This window comes from Macrobrachium rosenbergii, chromosome 57, assembly GCF_040412425.1.
Source record: "Macrobrachium rosenbergii isolate ZJJX-2024 chromosome 57, ASM4041242v1, whole genome shotgun sequence".
NCBI lineage: Eukaryota > Metazoa > Arthropoda > Malacostraca > Decapoda > Palaemonidae > Macrobrachium > Macrobrachium rosenbergii.
In genome coordinates, this window is record NC_089797.1 from 12,571,124 (window position 1) to 12,589,685 (window position 18,562).

The 18,562-nt window shown below is 40.6% G+C and overlaps 1 protein-coding gene across 1 annotated transcript in view; it reads right to left on the reverse strand.

Moving 5' to 3' along the window:
- Positions 1 to 6,923: 6,923 nt before the first annotated feature.
- Positions 6,924 to 18,562, reverse strand: part of TM9SF3 (transmembrane 9 superfamily protein member 3) — a 66,208-nt gene continuing 54,569 nt past the window's right edge. Inside the window, exons 10-11 of the mRNA XM_067101707.1 lie at positions 17,144 to 17,374; positions 6,924 to 8,391 (exon numbers count right to left, since the gene is read on the reverse strand). Coding sequence (XP_066957808.1) covers positions 8,247 to 8,391; positions 17,144 to 17,374 — 376 coding nt within the window. The 3' untranslated portion in view covers positions 6,924 to 8,246. The remainder of the gene's footprint in view (positions 8,392 to 17,143; positions 17,375 to 18,562) is intronic.

Consider the following 18,562-nt stretch of genomic DNA (forward strand, 5'->3'; position numbering starts at 1 on the left):
GGCATGCAGTTTTTACATGAAACACTTATGACATCCACATTGAGGGTTGTAATCAATACTGAGGCCTTCCTCTCAATTAGGTGTTAACATCTTTAATATTTTGGGAGTTGCAAAATTTACTTGATGTTCTTTTGTAGTAATTTTCATCATATCTATTTAATTTTGTTTCAGTATTTAAGTTGTTGAGGTTGAAAGTCCTTGTTGCCCGATCTTGCATTTAAGGTTAAAGCCACTGCCACTGTTTATCTGAGGCTGGAGTTTCATTATTTCTCATTGTTAGTTATTTTGCTGAGCTCTCTGATCCACAGTAACCCATGTTGGAACATTAAAGCAGTTTTTTTGCCCTTGCTTTTAGCATTTTCTCCATTGTCACCATATTCTCTGTTTGGTCAAGTTGTCTTTTAAATGTGAGTTACTTTGGAGAGAGGAATCTATACCAATTTCTATATAGGCAGTCCTCGGTTATCAGCGGGGTTCCATTCTGAGGGTGTGATGATAACTGAAAACGGTGATTTTCGCGCTTTTTCGGCGAACTTCAGGGCTTATCGCACCGAAAAGTGCCGATTTTCGGTTACCGACGCCTCCGTCAGGTATGTATTGGCGCCAATACCCAATTATCGGCGCCGATAAGCAGAAACTGGCGATTTTCGGCGCCGAAAATTGCCGATTTTCGTCGCTAGACAGGCTCCATAAAACCGGATCGCCGTTAACCGAGCCCGCTGTTAACCGGGGACTACCTACTAGCACCATGGCTCATCATCAGTGTCAAGCAATCTTCTAAAGGATCAGGGGTATTTAAAATTTTTGGAAAGCTATTCATGTGGTATTTAAAAAAAAAAGTGCTTATCTGAAAACCATAAAGAAAGAAATGCCATTCACCTTTCATGGAGCTCATTCCTCCACCAATGATACAAGTATGAGTTGACATCCAAATGTCTCCTCCCTACCCTACCCCCAGAGGGATGGCACCAACATGATAAGGGTGGCTCTAGTGTAGGCCAACTCCACTTGATGGGACCGAGCATGTTATATAAATACAATCATCCCCACTAATCATCTAGGGGGCAAGCAGGACTGGATGTCAAGAGTCCTAGCCCCAGAATTGTCTTACCTCTGGAATTTTTGGACCAGTTTCAAGAGATATTCCCACCCTCAAAACATCAGTATGACTTATCATAATATCTCTCAGGTCCAAACATTATCAAGTTGATGAGACCACCAAAGCTATTACTACAGGCAGTCCCCGGTTTACGACGGGGGTTCCGTTTTTACGCCGCGTTGTAAACCGAAAATCGTCGTAAACCAAAAAATCGTCGAAAATCGTAAAAAATCATAAGAAAACCTTACTTTTAATGCTTTGGGTGTGTTGAAAACGATGTAAACTGCATTTTTATTGAGTTTTTCATCAAAAAACCTCAAATTATGATTATTCTGCTGTTTTGGAGCCATATTTCTTCCATCAGATCGGCGTACGACGCGTCGTAACCCCGTAACATGCGTAGTAAACCGGGAAATAATTTCTGATGAATATATTTGAAAAGCGTCGTAACCTCGGAATGTCGTAAGCCGGACCCGTCGTAAACCGGGGACTGCCTGTAATGGCTTTGAAAGAGGTTAAAATAAGAATGAGAAAGAAAGAGAGCATATAGAGAGAGATTTAGACTGAACCAGGAGAAAAGAGATTCTTCCCAACACAGAATACTATAGATATTCTATGGTAAGCCATGTGACTTCTACAAGGCATTTTGTCTTTGAGAGGGACAGTGAGCTTAAACTGGGAAGGGTGGAGAATTGTTAATTATGAAATGTTTGTTCAAACATTTTAGAGCAAGAATCACTTGCTTATATTTTTATTGCACTTCACAGTTATTAGGTCATAGTGTAGAGACAGTGGGGGCTCACCACTCTCTGCTTGTATTGATGTATTTGGAAAAGTCTTAAAAGTTCTGGTATAGATTCTTAGCCATCACAATAAATAACAAAAATTTTTCAATATCAAATCATATGCTGATCCAAAAATTTGTCTCCCAGTTTTAATGCTGATGATGCAATTGCTTTACTTAGCAACAGTTATGTTGATCTGGTGGGTCCCTAGTTTGCATGAGATAGTTTTCTAATGTTTGAAAGCAGCTTTGCATTTATCTTTTATGCAACATGAACTTAACTGTTTAGATCTAATACTAGACCCAAGCGCTTGGTTTGACTGATTGGTATTACTTTTCCCCTCACATCTTTATTCTGATTTCATATTGCTATAGAACATAATAGCCTTTGTTTTCTACACACAGAATTGAAGTACAACTGAGGAAACCCTTGAATCAGTTTCAGTTATGGAGAGTCACAGATTTGCTTGTGAGTAATATTTGACAAATTCAACCACATAGACATTAATTTTGATCTTGGTAAGTTTTGTGATATCATTAATTGCCAATGTAAATAGTTTCCGAGTAATAGAACCTTGAGGAAGTCCATTTGTTCCTACAGGAGTACAAACCATCCCTGTTATGAAAGAGTATTCCTCAGCACAAGCTGTAACTGATCACTGAAATTTGGTAGCAAGGTAACTAACTGATAGTTAAGAGCAGTGAGAGAACACCCCTCACCCACTTGCTGTCACCAAGGACTTTTTTCAGCTGCTGTTGAGTGAGGGAGCCGATGCACTCTTGCTGACCGCTAAGCTGAACTTATCTTTTCTGAGTATTTTGTTTACATGGAAAATAAGTGTTATTCAGAGGTGTGAAGGGCGTTGTTAGCAAGTTTAGTGAAATTTCAAGCACTCTGTGTATGTGGATCTCCACTGTTTACTGCTTCTTTGTAGGGGTAAATATGCAGCTGATGGGAAGTTTTCAGTAGAGGAGGTAGACTAGAAGAGTTAGCCTACCACTGCCTACTTGCTGTCAAACACCTCCCTACTCCTCCCCCAAGTACATCACTCTTGGCTGAGAGGTGGATTTGTGCTGGAGGTAGGGGGTCAGTACTGTATACCTATTGTTACTGCATCGACTGATACTGTCTGGTGTTGCTGCAGCTGCCAAGAGCTCAGCACTGTTGAGCTTCCAGTAGTTGTCATCCTTCCTGTGGGAGATACCCTCCTCATCTCTCTCCCATAGGAAGAAGATAACCAAGTCCCTTAGGATTTCCAATAAGTGGCCTTTCCAGGCCCCAGGAGACAATAAATTGTGTTAGACCATCTGTGGATGACCCTTGCACCATATTTGGCTGGCATAGGGTTACTGAGTATGCTCATTAGTGTGTCCTGCCCAACTCACCCACTTTCTGTATGACAAGAAAATTGCTCCTGGCTCTTCTGCCTGTGTTTCCTGGAACGCACTCAGTTGAGCCAGCACTACCCTTTTGTTCGGTACATACACAGTCGGGGAGGGGTTCACATGTAACAAGTCTCTGCCTGGTACTCACCCGTACTACAATGATGTGTTTGTCCATAGTCATGCTGCTCCCTCCTGACCTGTGGCTCGCCACCAACCTGGTGTTGCATTTTCATGACAGTGCAGATACTCATTCACCCTTACCGCCTGCTAGTTCAAGCATAACCAAACATGGGGAGTCACACGTCATACGAGGCAGTTGACCTGTGAGCAGGTACCAGAGCAACTGGTATAGCCCAGGAAGTACCATCACTTTGTCAAAGCTTATGCTGGCGAACAGCCCCGTGGGTGTTTACAAGAGCTTCCATCCTTACTTTCAGCTTGGACCCATTTGAGTGGTATAGTACTCTGTTGTGTTACCTAGTTGTCTCATTTGTTCCAACATTCTCAGAGATGCAGGTACTTCAGAAGAGAGTTTGCTGGCTCATATTTTGTCTTTTCCCCAAGCAGCAGATAAAGCACCTAGATTCCATTTGCTGCCAAACAGCCCAGTTTTGGCAGGTCTCCTCAGCCACCTGCTGTATTTGAGGAAGTTCATCTCACACGACTTCCTCTGCACTCGCTTTGGTGACAACTGACATGGCACTGTTCAGCTCCAAGTGATCCTCTCTCTCTCGGCTCATTCCATGAGCAGAGAGATCAGACTGAATCTTGCATGTTTGTTGGACAATAGGAACTTCCTCATGAGAGTTTCCCAGAACTCAACACCACTTGAACTATGTCAGCTCACAGCCGCGCTGGAGAGAGATCAGGGCACACACCTGGGCAGCTCATTTGTCTCTGGTGTATGGGCCAAGGACGATTCTCATCTGCACATGAACATTTTGGGAAGGCAAGCATGTTCGATGAGCCACTCCCTAGTGTTAAGTGACGATACATTTGTAGTGACTTCATTAGCAAATGGGGAATGGCAATAACATCACCTACCAGTTGGCGAAGCAGATGCACGAGCAGACAGTTTAACACACCATCAAGCTGTTGGCCAGATGCCCTCCATGATGGTGGGATCCTTTGACAGATAAAATCAACTACCAGAGACATACAGTAGAAACCAGTAGTCTTTACTTCTTTGCAGAGGATCCTTCCAGCACCCCTTGGACATTCTAGACAGCTACCCCTTACACCCTGGTCTTTCTTTCTGCATGCTGATCACTCCAGGGCTCAGATACCTTTGTAGCTCCTCATGGATCTCATTCCAGGAGGTTTTCCCATTCCACCTGCTCTTGGCATCTTCCAGAGAGATTCCCAGGGGCCCCTCTCTCCCATCCAAGTGAAGTGGACCATCATCTCTGTTGACACAGTGTTCTTTACTCCGATTGGAGCTTCCATTCATCAGATTTTGTGCCACCTCATGTACATTTGTTGAATGAAGCTCTTTTCATTCAGTCACTTAGGTGAAACATTTGCTGCCTGGAACCAGCCCTTCAGACTGCAGGGCATATATCTCTTGGTTGTGGCTGGGGATTCTATGCTAGTTTGAAGCTTTGATCACTCTTGCTTTCACTGGGCTTTGGCCTCCAGAAGGGAGCTAGGACTTTTTGGGGGTCTTTCAGATCATTAATTTACTATAAGAGGTTCAACTACCCTCCACCTACTGTAAGTTGTGATGAAACAAATATAATTTTTTTTTTATAAAAACAATTTCAATACAGATCCATTACTTTTTTTTCATGATAGCCTCATCTCAGCTACGGTATGCAGATGTGCATGCACTAACCTATGGGAATAAGAGGAGCTGGTTCTGATCTCTCTTGGAATTGAAATGCAGAAAAGGGTAAAGTGTAATGGGATTGTACTGAAATATTTAATTTTATAAAAAAAATTTAGGATTTTAGGGGTAAAACTATTTTAAAAGTTTTTTTTCATACTGCACGAATGCGAGTTCCTGCCTCTCAACATGCTTGATTTCTCACAGCTCATGGATCATGTGAGTGTTGTTACTCCTCAGTAACATACCTGTTTATCAATTGCTCAATATTGTGCAAACTTGCAACCAGCCTGTCTGTTAGGTGGTATTGCACACACTACAAGAACTGCACATGAAAACTGCTAGTTATGTAAGCAATTATAATGTCTGTTTATCCCTCTTCTCTCTTGCTTTGTGGATGGTTATTTCACTCCAAGTTTTGATAGTTAATATAATTTAAAATCTGATCAGTATAATTGTCTTGATCAGTAACCACATGGCATTACCTGTTTACCTAAGATTTCAAGATATAAATTGCCTAAGCTCAAGTAGGCATGTGTTTGGACAGCATAGGGATTTCCTAAATTTTTATTTGGTATACCATATAAAAAAATAACTTTGTTGTGCCTTCCTGTGGATAGCTTTCTCCTTTTTCAAGCAGACTATCAGACTTTTGCAGGCTTTAATTGCCAATCGGCCAATTCGTTCACTGTTCCTGTGTGTATTTGGATTAAGCTGACCTAGATGGGTTCACCTTTCACCTTTACTAGTCAGGAGTCTGGGGCCCCTCCCCTCAATCTCCTCTGCCTCTAATGATGACATTAATATACAAGTACTTAAATTTGCAAACAAAATGAAAATTGTGCACTAGAATTAGTTTCAATAAGTTTATTCGCTAAAGTTGTATAAATGACTGTTTTTTGTATTTACAGTCAATGTGTAAGCCTACCCTGTTGGCTGGACTGCGTGTATAAATGTACGTGTGTACTTATGTGCACACTATGAATTTACATTTACAGTGTGCAATATATTTATTGATATTTATTAAATACAGTACAGTATTGTAAATACAGTAATGTATCAATGTTACATACACATATTTTTCAGTGTGCTTGTGTATACATACTTATGCATTGCATTACATCAAGAAAACTGCACTTAATGTGTTTGCCTCTCTCTCTCTCTCTCTCTCTCCCAAATTCTTAATGAAAAAAAAAGAGTTTTTGACGGAGAGAAAGAGAAAAGCAAGCAAACACAGTAAGTGAACAGTTTCCTTAATGCTATTCATACATTTATGTATACAATCATATATGTAGCATTAATACATTAAAGTACTAATTACAAGACTACTGCATCAAATGTTAAAAGAGAGAGAGAGAAACCCACAGTAAGTGCCTTGTGCACAAATATATATATAAATACACAAGCTTTTAGACTGGAGTAGTCTTATACTTTGACTTTTCATAACAATAACAAAGTTAACTGAAAATCTTAATAAACTTTGAAAAATTTCTTACATTCAACTTACAATTTTTTTTGTTTTCATTTTGTTTGTAAATTGAAGTACTTACACATTCAGCGTTGCTGTCTGCATTTTTTCTTTCTTTTTAAGAAGGGACTGAGGTGTCTGGGACAATTTTGTGACGGTGTAAGTGCTATTTTAAGAAATGGGATTGTATGAAAAATATTTTTTAAAATAATCTACTTAAAGTAAAGCCAAAGCAAGGGTGTACTCATCCCATCCAGAGACCAAATGGCCACCACTATCTTTCTTTAGATGAGGGTACAGTATTGTGGCTTCTGAAGGTAAAAATTACTACAAATAAGTAAAGGGCAAAGAAAACAACAAATTTACAGGTAAAACCTTTAAATATTTTTTAAAAATCTGTTTAGCAAGTAATCTAAAGGAAATAAATAGCTCGTGCTCCATTATGGCAGGCACTTTCACTTATTACCACTGCATTTGCCACACAGTCATGAACTTGGTGGCACAAAAGTTACATCACCAAACAATCATAGTCATGTAACAAAATGGGTAAATAATCATTTTCTGTATTTACAAGTACACATAGAAAATGGTTTGGTCACAGGAATGCAGCTAGTATTTGTGCTAACAAATAAAAATAAATAAATATATCTTTGAAAAGTAATGATCACCCACAGCACACTGATAAAATGTGAAATCAATTTCTTTTAACAACTATAACAAAAACAATTAAGGCTTCTAAGATTCATCTCTTAAACCTGTGCAGACCAATTCCAATTTATGACTTTCACACCCAGAAACTGAAAAAAAAAGTTGCTCCTGGCATTTTAACAAATTGCAAGACTTTATACAAAATTCAATTAAAAGAGAGGATTCTTAGAAAATACAATAATGCCACACTAGTGTACCATCTCCCAACCACAGCATTCATTACACTGCATACAACTGACCTCTATTATAAAATTTAATCACACTAACTTTATCAAATATTATTGATAAATTAACTGAAAAACATTGCATAACAGTACACCTGTAGCATCAGAACCTAGCTCTTCAGTCCTTGTATGTTTGCCAATTCTGAACAACTGCACTTTGATGGACTATCACAAGTATAAATGTTTTTAAATGTTAATCATGGGAAAGAATATACAAAAGTGTATATTCATATACAAGACAAATGAAACAATCAAATTCACTTTTTATAGAGCAGAAGCCAAGTACAATAAAGTACATCATCTATTAAATGATAATAGTAAATACTTATTTGGCATTATTATTATTAGTCTATGGATCAGACAATGGCAATAAATTCACTGGAAAACATCCACTTCAGGAATGTACACCTGTGCTAATATCACAGGTTCCACCAATTTCCAGTGAACGATAGAAATGTCACACACTGGACTTGTCATAATTTACACTTCTATTAAGTAATGCTCTGTGTAATGGGCCACAGTGCTAAAATATCTTTCTATATAAAATCCTGGTATTACAATTCACCGTTCCAATGAAAATTTTCAGTGCAATAATTAACTGGATTTCATATTCACTATTGTATCACACTAATAAAGTTTGTGGAACGCCAATATTTTCAATTCATTACATGTTATACAGCTCTCATGCAGTATAACCGCTCTTCAGGATATCTCAACATACTGTCCAATTTTACAAACATATTTATATAACTTTAATCAATCTTCACGGTAGAATATATTTTGCGTACAAATTTGCTGGTGCCAAAGTAACCAATAGTGCCACACATGATACCTAATGTAACACTGAAGAGGGCCATGTAACCAAAGTAGAAAGTAGTCTGGAAAAACCCATACATCCTGGAAAAGATATTCATATTATACATAACAATACGAGAGTTACATTGAGATGTACAATTCTAAGAGATTCAAGCTTTTGCTCCAACACTATGAAACCTGTAAAATTTTATAAATAAAATTTTGTTTAAATAACAACTAGGTAGTTTCATACCTGTAGTTTAGGAAACATTTTTAAAATTTGTTCCATACATCTGAACCACTACTTAAGTATATTTTTGCCACACTTGCTCAGATCAACTTCAGGATAATAAATTCCCTTCTTAAATGTTGCATGTACCATTAAAGCTTCTGGTATTCATCAGTCAACTGTCTTGTTGTAAACAGAAAGTGAGGAGTCAAGGGATTAGCAAGTACTGGGAGACAAGAAATCATTATAGTAATGAATTTTAAAACAAATATTTAATAAATTTGGTTTGCTTATCACAACCTCATCACTGATGGGTGAGTCCCATAAACGGTCAAATTGAAGAACTTCTTATCCATAGATGGTGGATGAACAAGAGGACACACACACCACTGAAGTAAGAGATGTTTGACATCTTGGGATGTCACATCAGAATGAGTAGAAGAATAAATTACAAGAGGAGTGTGATGACTCTCTTAAGCCCTCACATAAAAGTAAAATATATGCTTTTATTACCCATCCCAGGATATATGTGACCAACTATTTACAATTTACACCTAAGTAAAATTTTACAAAAGTAGACTGGCACCTCCAGACATTCACATTTCAAATGGTATTCACAACTGAGTTGTTTAAAAAACGCTGTCGCATTCTGTCAGCACTAAAGGATGATTTGCCTGACTCAGTGGAAGGTCATGTTTTTGAGTCCTTTTGTTTGGACTGACCTGTTTATAAAAACAGTCTGTAAGTCTCATCTCTGGAATATCTAGTCCTCCTGAGGCAATGTGCTGATTTCATTTGTAAGTACACAATATGAATTCAACAGGAATATGTGTAATAAGAGTTGAAATAAAGTTCTCTCTTTCTTGATAGCACAGTGGATGTCTCTAACCCTTCTGTAACACCTCCAAATCTTAAAATATATTTTAAATATGTAAAATACTGTTCATATTTAAAAAGAAGAAAAATTAAACCATTAATAAGCTTTATAAAAAGATTTAAATGTTTGACAGATGGCTGGTAGTCAGGAACCTGGGGCCCCATAAGGGGTTAAACTGCAGCTTTAACAACATCCGAACCTCTTTCACCATGTGCATAATACACCACACTGTCACTGCTACACTTAAATCACATGAAGAGAATTACAGTAAAAGCAGGGACAATGGTGGACAAGAGATGCTGTAACTATACCAAATCTTTTCTAAGCTGTCAACAATGCCTGCTTTTAAGGGAATTTCTTTCAAAAGATCAACTATTCCAAAAATCTTGGAGCAAGCTAGAACGCACTTACTGTTACGTTATAAAGTTACTATAAAGTTATATTTAATAATTATTGACAACCAAGATATGGCATTTTTATATATGCCACTCTCCTCTGGTATTTGTTCCAAGTCAACGTATTTACAAAAGTGAGCTTTCTTAGAGCAAATACCATGTAAAACTCTTTAAAGCCAATACCTTAACATTTATGTTCGGATGCTTACATAAAATCTCAAGGAGCTTTCAGGCTAATATGACATTTTTATGATAAAATAAAGTTTTATATATAATTACCAAGTAATTATATAGCTAATAATTCTACCTCACACGGCAACTTTTTTGAATTTCGCGGTAGCATCTTTTAATTGTTTTACCTAGGTGACAGCCCTGCCTCTACTGGAAACACTGGAACAACACGGCAGCTGGTTGACAATTCATTTATGCCCTCATGTCCCTGAGAGGGAAGGAGGGAGGGCTCTAATACAGTAATTACTTGATAACTTGATAAGTACTGTATACATAAAACTTTATTTTATCACAAAAAAGTCATTTTTATATAACTAACATACCAAGTAATTGCATAGCTGAATCCCACATTGAATGGATGTGGGATACATGGATATAATCTACTCCAAAACATTAAAGTATGATAATGACTTTGAAATAGAAAAATCTGCCAGCATTGAATGCAATGCTTGTTGTTTCCTTACCTGGTAAGAGCGTTACTGCTGGCACGTACTGCCTCTGGTTGGTGCTTGTCTTGACCTGTAGTGGCATGGTGGTATAGCCCTGTGGTGCCTCTATTTAGGAGGGAACTTTGCAGTGCGGGATAATGTCCAATGGCTAGCAAAGTTTACAAAGGTGCCCTTGCCCTGGGCGCAGTTCCAAGATAAAAAAAAAAACCAGACAATGCTGTCATCTAATCCGAACACTCGATAAAACCATATCCTATCCACTAAGACTGATTCACCTAATCTGAAAACACTTGATAAAACCATACTATCCACTAAGTGGTGGATACTCCAGGTACTTCATACCCCCAGGCTCCTCAAAAACTCGAAAACCCTACTTCAAGGTGAAAAGATAGGAGAAAAAAAGTACTTTCTATGATTCTTCACCTAATACCATGCCCGCCACCAACCAATAAAGGCCCCAGGGTACTGCAATCACTAAACATGGTTTCTACGTCTTTCAAATAGCGAAAAGCAAAAACTGACTTGCACTTCCAGTAAGTGGACTGGATAACAGTGGACAGGGACATGTTATGTCTGAACACCAAAGAAGTGGACGTCGCTCTCGAGTCATGTGCTCTTACTTTAAAGTTCAGTAAAAATTCCTCCTGGATCTGGAAGTGTGCTTCTTTAATTAAATATCAGAAAGAACGACACAGCGTTCTTTGACAGAGGGCGAGATGGGTTCTTAACCGAACACCAGAGGTTATTAGAAGTACCCCTAATCTTTTCTGTTCTATGTAGGTAGTGTTTCAGTGCCCTGACTGGACATAGGACCCTCTCTTCTTCCTTTTGTCCTAGGATATCTGATAAGTTCTTAACCATGAAAGACCGAGGTCAGGGCTTGGATGGGACCTCATTCTTCGCTAAAAAAAACCTAAGGTGAAAGAACAAACTGCGTCCCCTTGAGAGAAGCCTACTTTCTTGTCAATGACTTGAAGTTTGGTGATGCGTTTAGCCGTGGCTAATGAAAAGAGGAAGAGTCTTACGAGTCAAATCCCTAAGGGAAGAAGTCCTGTGGGGTTCAAATGATGGCCCCAACAGCCATTCCAGGATACCAAAGAATTGTCCTTTTTAGATTTTGTTGTCTCAAAAGACTTCAACAAGTCCTTGATAACGGGGTTTGAAGAGAGATCCAACCCTCTATGTTTAAAGACTGAGCTAAGCATAGCTCTACAGCCTTTAATGGTCAAAGAAGACAAGTTCCTTCCATTCCTCAGGAAGAGGAAAAAATCTGCAATCCGAGTTACAGTGGTTGTAGAAGATGAGATATTGCAACTGACACCACTGCCGAAAGACTGACCGCTTAGCCTGATAGATGAGGCTAGATCTTCTCCTGCACTGAGCAATCACTTCTGCAGTTCCTCTTGAAAAACCCTTTGCTCTGACCAGCTTACAGACAGTCTGAATCCTGTCAGAGCAAGAATGGATAACCCTAGGTGGTGTCTTCTAAAGCAGGGTTGTCTGAGAAGAGGCGGTTTTTGAGGAAGTCTACCAGCAGACGAAGGAAGTCTGGAAACCACTCTCTCAGAGGCCAAAAGGGAGTTACGAGGGTCATGGTCATATTGCTGTGCCTATGGAACTTGTTCAAGACCTCCCTGATCATGCAGAAGAGAGGAAAGGCGTACAGGTCTTGACCTCCCTGATCATGCAGAAGAGAGGAAAGGCGTACAGGTCTAGGTTCGACCAATCTTGCAGCATGGTGTCCGTGGCCCATGCAAGGGGGTCTGGGGCTGGCAAGCAATACAGAGGAAGACGATGGTTCCTGGAGGTGGCGAACAAGTCTATCATCGTTTGCCTCATAATCTCCACAGGTCCAGGCAAACTGGGGGTCTAGGGTCCATTCTGTGGGAAGGACTTGCTTTAGACGGTTCAGCTCATCTGCCATCTCATTTAGTCTTCCTTGGATAAACCGAGTAACCAGAATCACTTGATTTTGTTCTACCCACAGCAGTAAGTCTCTCGCTGCTTGACACAGAAAGAGTGGGTCACGCCTTGCTTCTGAATGTAGGCTAAGGCCGTCGTGTTGTCCACATAAACCACTGCAGTCTTGTTGCGGACTTGGGAGGCAAAACTCTGAAGGCCTAGATGCACTACTTTCAGTTCTCTTACGTTGGTGTGTAAGCCCTGCTGATCTGGAGTCCATGTCCTGGAGACTTCTTGATTCTCTAACAATGCTCCCCAGCGTCAGAATAAAAGTTCAGGTCTGGGTTCAGTGGATGAAGGGACTTCCCTTCCAACAGCCTTCTTTCTGACAGCCAGCAATGTAGGTCTAATTTTATTTCTGGGGTGATCTGGAAGATGTGACTGTCTGGCCGCGTTTTCCTGTTTCAGCTGGCCTTCAGGTAAAATTGGAGAACCCTCATATGTAACCTACCTAATTTTACAAAGGTTTCTATGGAGGCCAGGGTCACCAATAGGCTCATCCATTGCTGAGCCGTGCAAGACAAAAGAGATAAGAATTTTTGGATTGTCTGAAGGGAATTGGAAATCCTCGTGTGAATGAAAAGCCTGAAAAGCTTGAGAGTTCAGTATCATCCCCAGATAGAGGATTTCTTGTGAAGGGGTCAACTGGGACTTCTGAAGGTTTAAAAGAAGGCCCAGCTCCTGGGTCAGAAGAATAGTCTTGTGTGTGTCCTCCATTCACTTGTCCTTCGATGGGGATCGAAATAGCCAGTTGTCTAGATATAGACTCACTTTGATCCCTACTAAATGGAACCATTTCGAAAGAGGAGTGAGAACTCGAGGGCCTGAAACTGGTACAATTTTCATTGCAAGATGAACCTCAGGTATTTTCTGGACACTGGATGAATCGGGATATGAAAATATGCATCCTGCGTATCTACCATCCAGTCACCCTGTTGAATGGGAGCAAGGCCCGACTGACTTGTCTCCATCTTGAATTTTGTCTTCAAGACGAAATGATTGCAGGCGCTCACATCAAAGACTGGTCTCCACCTCCTCCGGTGTTTTACGAACCACGAAGAGACAATTGTAAAATCCCTCCGTGTTGGTGTCTTTAACCTCCTCTATGGCTCTTTTCTGAATGAGGGAGACTTCTTCCAGTAGGGCCAAATGTTTCTCGGAGCCTGCTGAGCAGGCTGACAATTTGATGGGAGAGGTCACCAAAGGTGGGTTCCCCAGAAGAGGAATGATGTAGCCTTCCTTCAGAACCCTGACACTCCAAGGTTCTGCTCCTCTTATTAGCCACTTCTCCCAAAAAACCTAAGAGTCTGGCTCCTACTGGTACATGGAGGACTACTGGTTCACTTCTTCTGAGCTGGTTTGTTGGAGGTCTTCCTAGGGTTCTTGGACACAAAAATGGCCGGTGGGCAGGACTTGAAAGGCGTTCTGGTCCTTTCTCCACAAAAGGGATGTTGCTGGAGGGGGAAAGGTTCTCGCTTGAAGAGAGGACGACAATTCCTTGGGGTGTCTACACGATTGAGTAAGGAAGTCTTATGTTGTCTTTTTCTGAAGATCTGTGGCGATCTCCTTCCCTGTATCTTGAAGGAAGAGGTGATTTTTGTCCAGCGGAGAGATCAAAGCTGATTTTTGCAAGAGAGCGACTCCCTTTGAAGGGAAGGAGCACCATAGCTCTTGTTTCTGGAGTACCCTGAGGGTACCCCAGCCATCTCTTACAGCTTTGTCCACACATGACAAAACCCCCACCAGTCTGAAGCAGAATCCTTGTCCAGGTCCTGATGATCCTCGATCTTCTTGGCCAATGCGGCCAGTAACCAACTGAGGAAATGAAGACTTCAAAAACTTGGAAGATGTCCTTGATTAAGTGGTCCAGTTCTGCGGACAAAAACAAGTTCTTGGTTAAAGCAAAAGTCGAGTGACAAGACAAGTCTGTCAAACAAGTTGAAGTCCCCTTGGGAGGAGGCAGAGACTCCCGACGAAGGAGCTTCCCCGCTTGCATGATACTGGTGCCTCCTGCGGATCAATCTAGGAGGAGGAAAAGCGAAGGACACTTTCCCTTGGTCTCTCTGGGCGGACAGCCAGTTCTCCATTTCTTTAAAAACCTTCCTAGAGGAAGAAGAAAGAACCAACTTGGGGAGACGAGCAGTCATCTGATTGGTTCCTCATTAAGAAAGTCGAGGCTGGTGAAGACAGGGCAGCTGGGACGAAGGAGGAGGGAAAGTTCGCCATCAAATACCTCAATAAAGTAGTAAATGCCGAAGGAGCCACAGGTTCTTGTTTGATCTCTTCGTCTGAAGAGATCTGAGACAGGATGTCATCCTGGACAGGCTTAAGAACAGAGCCAGAGCAGGTTCATCTGGGTCCACAGACAAAGGTAAAGGTCTGACAGGAGAAGGTGAAGGGGGAAGCAGTCCCTACGATAACAAAGCCGATGGGCGTCCGGGAGCAGTTGCTAGGCATCCTGGAGCTGGCTTCAGGTGCTTGGTAGTTGGCACCGGGAGCTCACAAGGTAACTTGGAATGTCTGGAAGTTGGGCACTTGGGAGCTGAGTGTGAGTGCTTGTGAACAAAAATCAAGCGGATAGGTGAGATGTTCTCTGGATGGTCCAATGCGGACAGGTGTGGACGCTCGTGGACAAAAGTTAGGCGGACAGGTGAGCCATCCTCTGAGCTGTCCCATGTGGACAGAAGACGAGCGGACGGGAGATGGACTCTAGATCTACCGAAGTGGACAGAGGAGGGTGCTGATGGACTGAAGTGGACACAGAAGGCCGTTATGTAACTGCATCAAGGCCAGGGACTGCAAACAATATGCTTATGCTTCTTAACAGGCACTGGGCTTCCCATCGGATCTGGACTCTGAGTGCGGTTTGCTGCAGCGCGCTTGAGGACGGGAAGAGTTCTGGTAACAAGAACAGCGCTTCTTGTCTGCACCGCCATCGTCAGAAAAGCTTGAAGACAAACCATGTACACTCCTGGCCAAGCCTTTCCAATGGCTGCCTACCAACACTTGGGACTGCGCACCAGGTGTGGTTAAGGGGATGACTACCTGTGGGCAAACCCCCTCGGCCTCCCTTGGTGTGGGGGAGCAGGACAGTAACCTCGTGTAGAAGAGTCGATAGGACGAGCAGCTGCCTCCTCCACTTGCACTGAACCATCACTTTGCACTTTCACTAAAGACAGTTTTGGTAAAATCCCTTGAAGAGAATTCCCCAATTCAGTCACAGTCCCAACAACTAAATTAATTTTCTTATCAATTCTAGCTTCAAGACTGGGAATGGTATCAAGGTCGGAAGCAAGGGAGCCAGGCACGGGAGTAGAAGGATGTGCAGTAGGAGGGCCAGTATTAGGAGAGAAAGTAGGAATAGAAGACGAAGGGGGGATAACAGGGCTAACCTCTAAGTTAGGCCTAGGTGCAGCCTCTAAGCTAAAAGATCGTTTCCTGGCTCTATAAGCCGCCTTCCTCTTTCTATCTTTCTCTAACTTCCCTAAATAAGAGTTAAAAACTTTCCACTGGTTACTATCCCACACAGGACATTCAATATAAATCGTGCAGACTGTATGAGAATCAAAGCATGCTTTAAATAGCTAGCCTTACAGCCTATGCTGTTGCAATAGCAAACACTAGAACCGCTAGAATCTGACATAATGATAAGAAAAGCTGGTCCAAATTCTAAGGAAAGACTAACCATAGTATTGGGTAACCAAAACAAAACAGTATACTCCACCGAAAGCATGAAATAACGACTACAAATCCAATCACAGTTGGTGCAAATGGCAGCGTGTTTACAATGAGGGCAGCAGAAATGAAGTATCAACTGGGTGCTGTGTGGTTCCAATGTTCCCCGTAGAGGGTGGGGGCTGTCACCTAGGTAAAACAATTAAAAGACACTACCACGGAATTCAAAAAAAGTTGCCGTGCGAGGTAGAACTATTAGCTATGTAATTACTTGGTAAGTTAGTTATGTAAAACCTACATGCCTCCATTACTACAGAGGCTCAGTCAATCAGCTTAAGCAGCCTGATCCTTCCAACCTACACAGATTTGGGCTAATCAGCTTTAGCAGCCTGATTCTTCCCACCTAAACTGAAAGACTCTAGTTAACTTTTGCAGCCTGATCCTTCCCACATACTATACAGATACATGCTAATCAGCTTGAGCAGTCTGATCCTTCACATCTACATTGAGATTTGGGTCATTCATCTTAACACTTCTCTTCCCAACCTACTTTACTTATAATTGATGGGTTCGTGGAAAACATCCTTTCTTGAAAAAATTATTTTTCATACAAATTGCAGGCAATGCAAGTTCCCACTTCCCTGCCTCACTTAATTCCTTGCAGCTCCTTTATCGTATGACAAAGACTGATCCTGGCTACTGGTTTTTCAAAAGGCTAATTATCTCATGCATGAAAATTATGGGCTAACTGTTCAAAAACCTAATTAAAACTATTAAGTTTATATGAAAAAATATTATATAAGACATTTTTGAAATGTCACCATTCATAATGTCGACAAACACCATACGTAAAAACTACAAAAGTGTGTTTAGCATGGGAAACAGGTTTAGAGGAATTTATATGCTTACAGAAGGGGACTGGCCTAAGCTGAAGATTCAATGTGCTGAAAGTAGATTGTAATTTAAACTAGATGACGAAGTTACAATTTTAATATTTTCACTTATGAAATTTAACAATATAATTTATTGTACTTACTTAGTCTTGAAGAAGAAGTAATATGTTGCATAAAAGTAAACATATCCAGAAGTTGAGGCAGCAGCAAGAAAGCTTGTCCACTGCCATCTATAGTCTTCAGCATTCAGGAGGAAGTATGCACACACAATAGTCACGCATACGACAACGATCAAGAGAATCACGAACACCAGCAACATAAAACCATATACATAATATATCTTGTAAGCCCAAAATGATGTGAAAATGAAGTACCTGCAAAAGAGAAATTTTACTAAAAAATGTCACCAGCAAAACTATAACTTTTGCTATAAAATTACATCCTCCTCAAAATATATGCTATTCCAAACCCTTTAAAAGTGTTCCACTTATTCAAATACACACTTTTATGTATATAAACACTTCTGTTTATTGGAGTCTTACAAATAACAACAATGCCAGGGTTGCCAGATTGGACTCCAAATTGCAAATGGGGCTGCTTTTTAAACCTTTGGTGACCAGATTTCACAATTTGCTACTTGCTACTTTTTTGGGCTACTTTTGATTTGACTTGGGCTCTTTTATTCAATTGGGGCTACTTCCATTTATTTTTTATCTTAATAATAATAATAATAATAATAATAATAATAATAATAATAATAATAATAATAATAATAATCATCACACCAATGGCAATATAATCCTCTTAGTGATCCTCCCATCCCATCTGATTCCCCTACCCCATCCTCGACACCACCACCACCAAGGGGAAGACTAGCTCGTCATCCATTTCTCTATGAACTGTACAGGGGAGGGGAGGTATGGGTGGCCATGTCAGAAATGGTGTAGTGCTAACCTTTAGGGAGCCTTATCTTGACAAAATCAAATTGGTATACATCTCCAGCCCTCTTTCAGTATCTTTATTCCAGGAAGACAGGAGCCTATTGATTATGCTTGCAAGACACTAAAATGGTACAAGAAACTTTCTTTTTTCACATTAGATATCACGATGTTGGATGCACAAATACTGTTTACGGTCAAGAACCATAAAAAAATGTACACTGCCAGATTTCATAACTGAAGTGATACACCTGCTGTTGAACGCCCCTCACCTGGTCATCGCTCTGCTGCTGGAGATCCAACCCAACTTTTTGCACGTCATTTCATTCATACGATACTGGTGCAAACAGGTGCCAAAAAACAAAGTACAAAGGGCTCCAAAAAACAGAGTACAAAGGGCTTGCTATGTCTGCAGACATACAAATCGTCGACCACAGCAGAGAGAAGACACTTGCTTCCACTGCCCTGAATATAAGCCACTATGTCTGGAACCATGTTTTGAAGAATATCACTTAGAAATTTGTAAGTGATAAAGAAAAAAGAAAATGTAGTTTGTAAGTTGTATTACTGAATAAAAAGTAAAATAAATTTGTTTCTAATTTCAATTTTGTATGAGAAATTTAT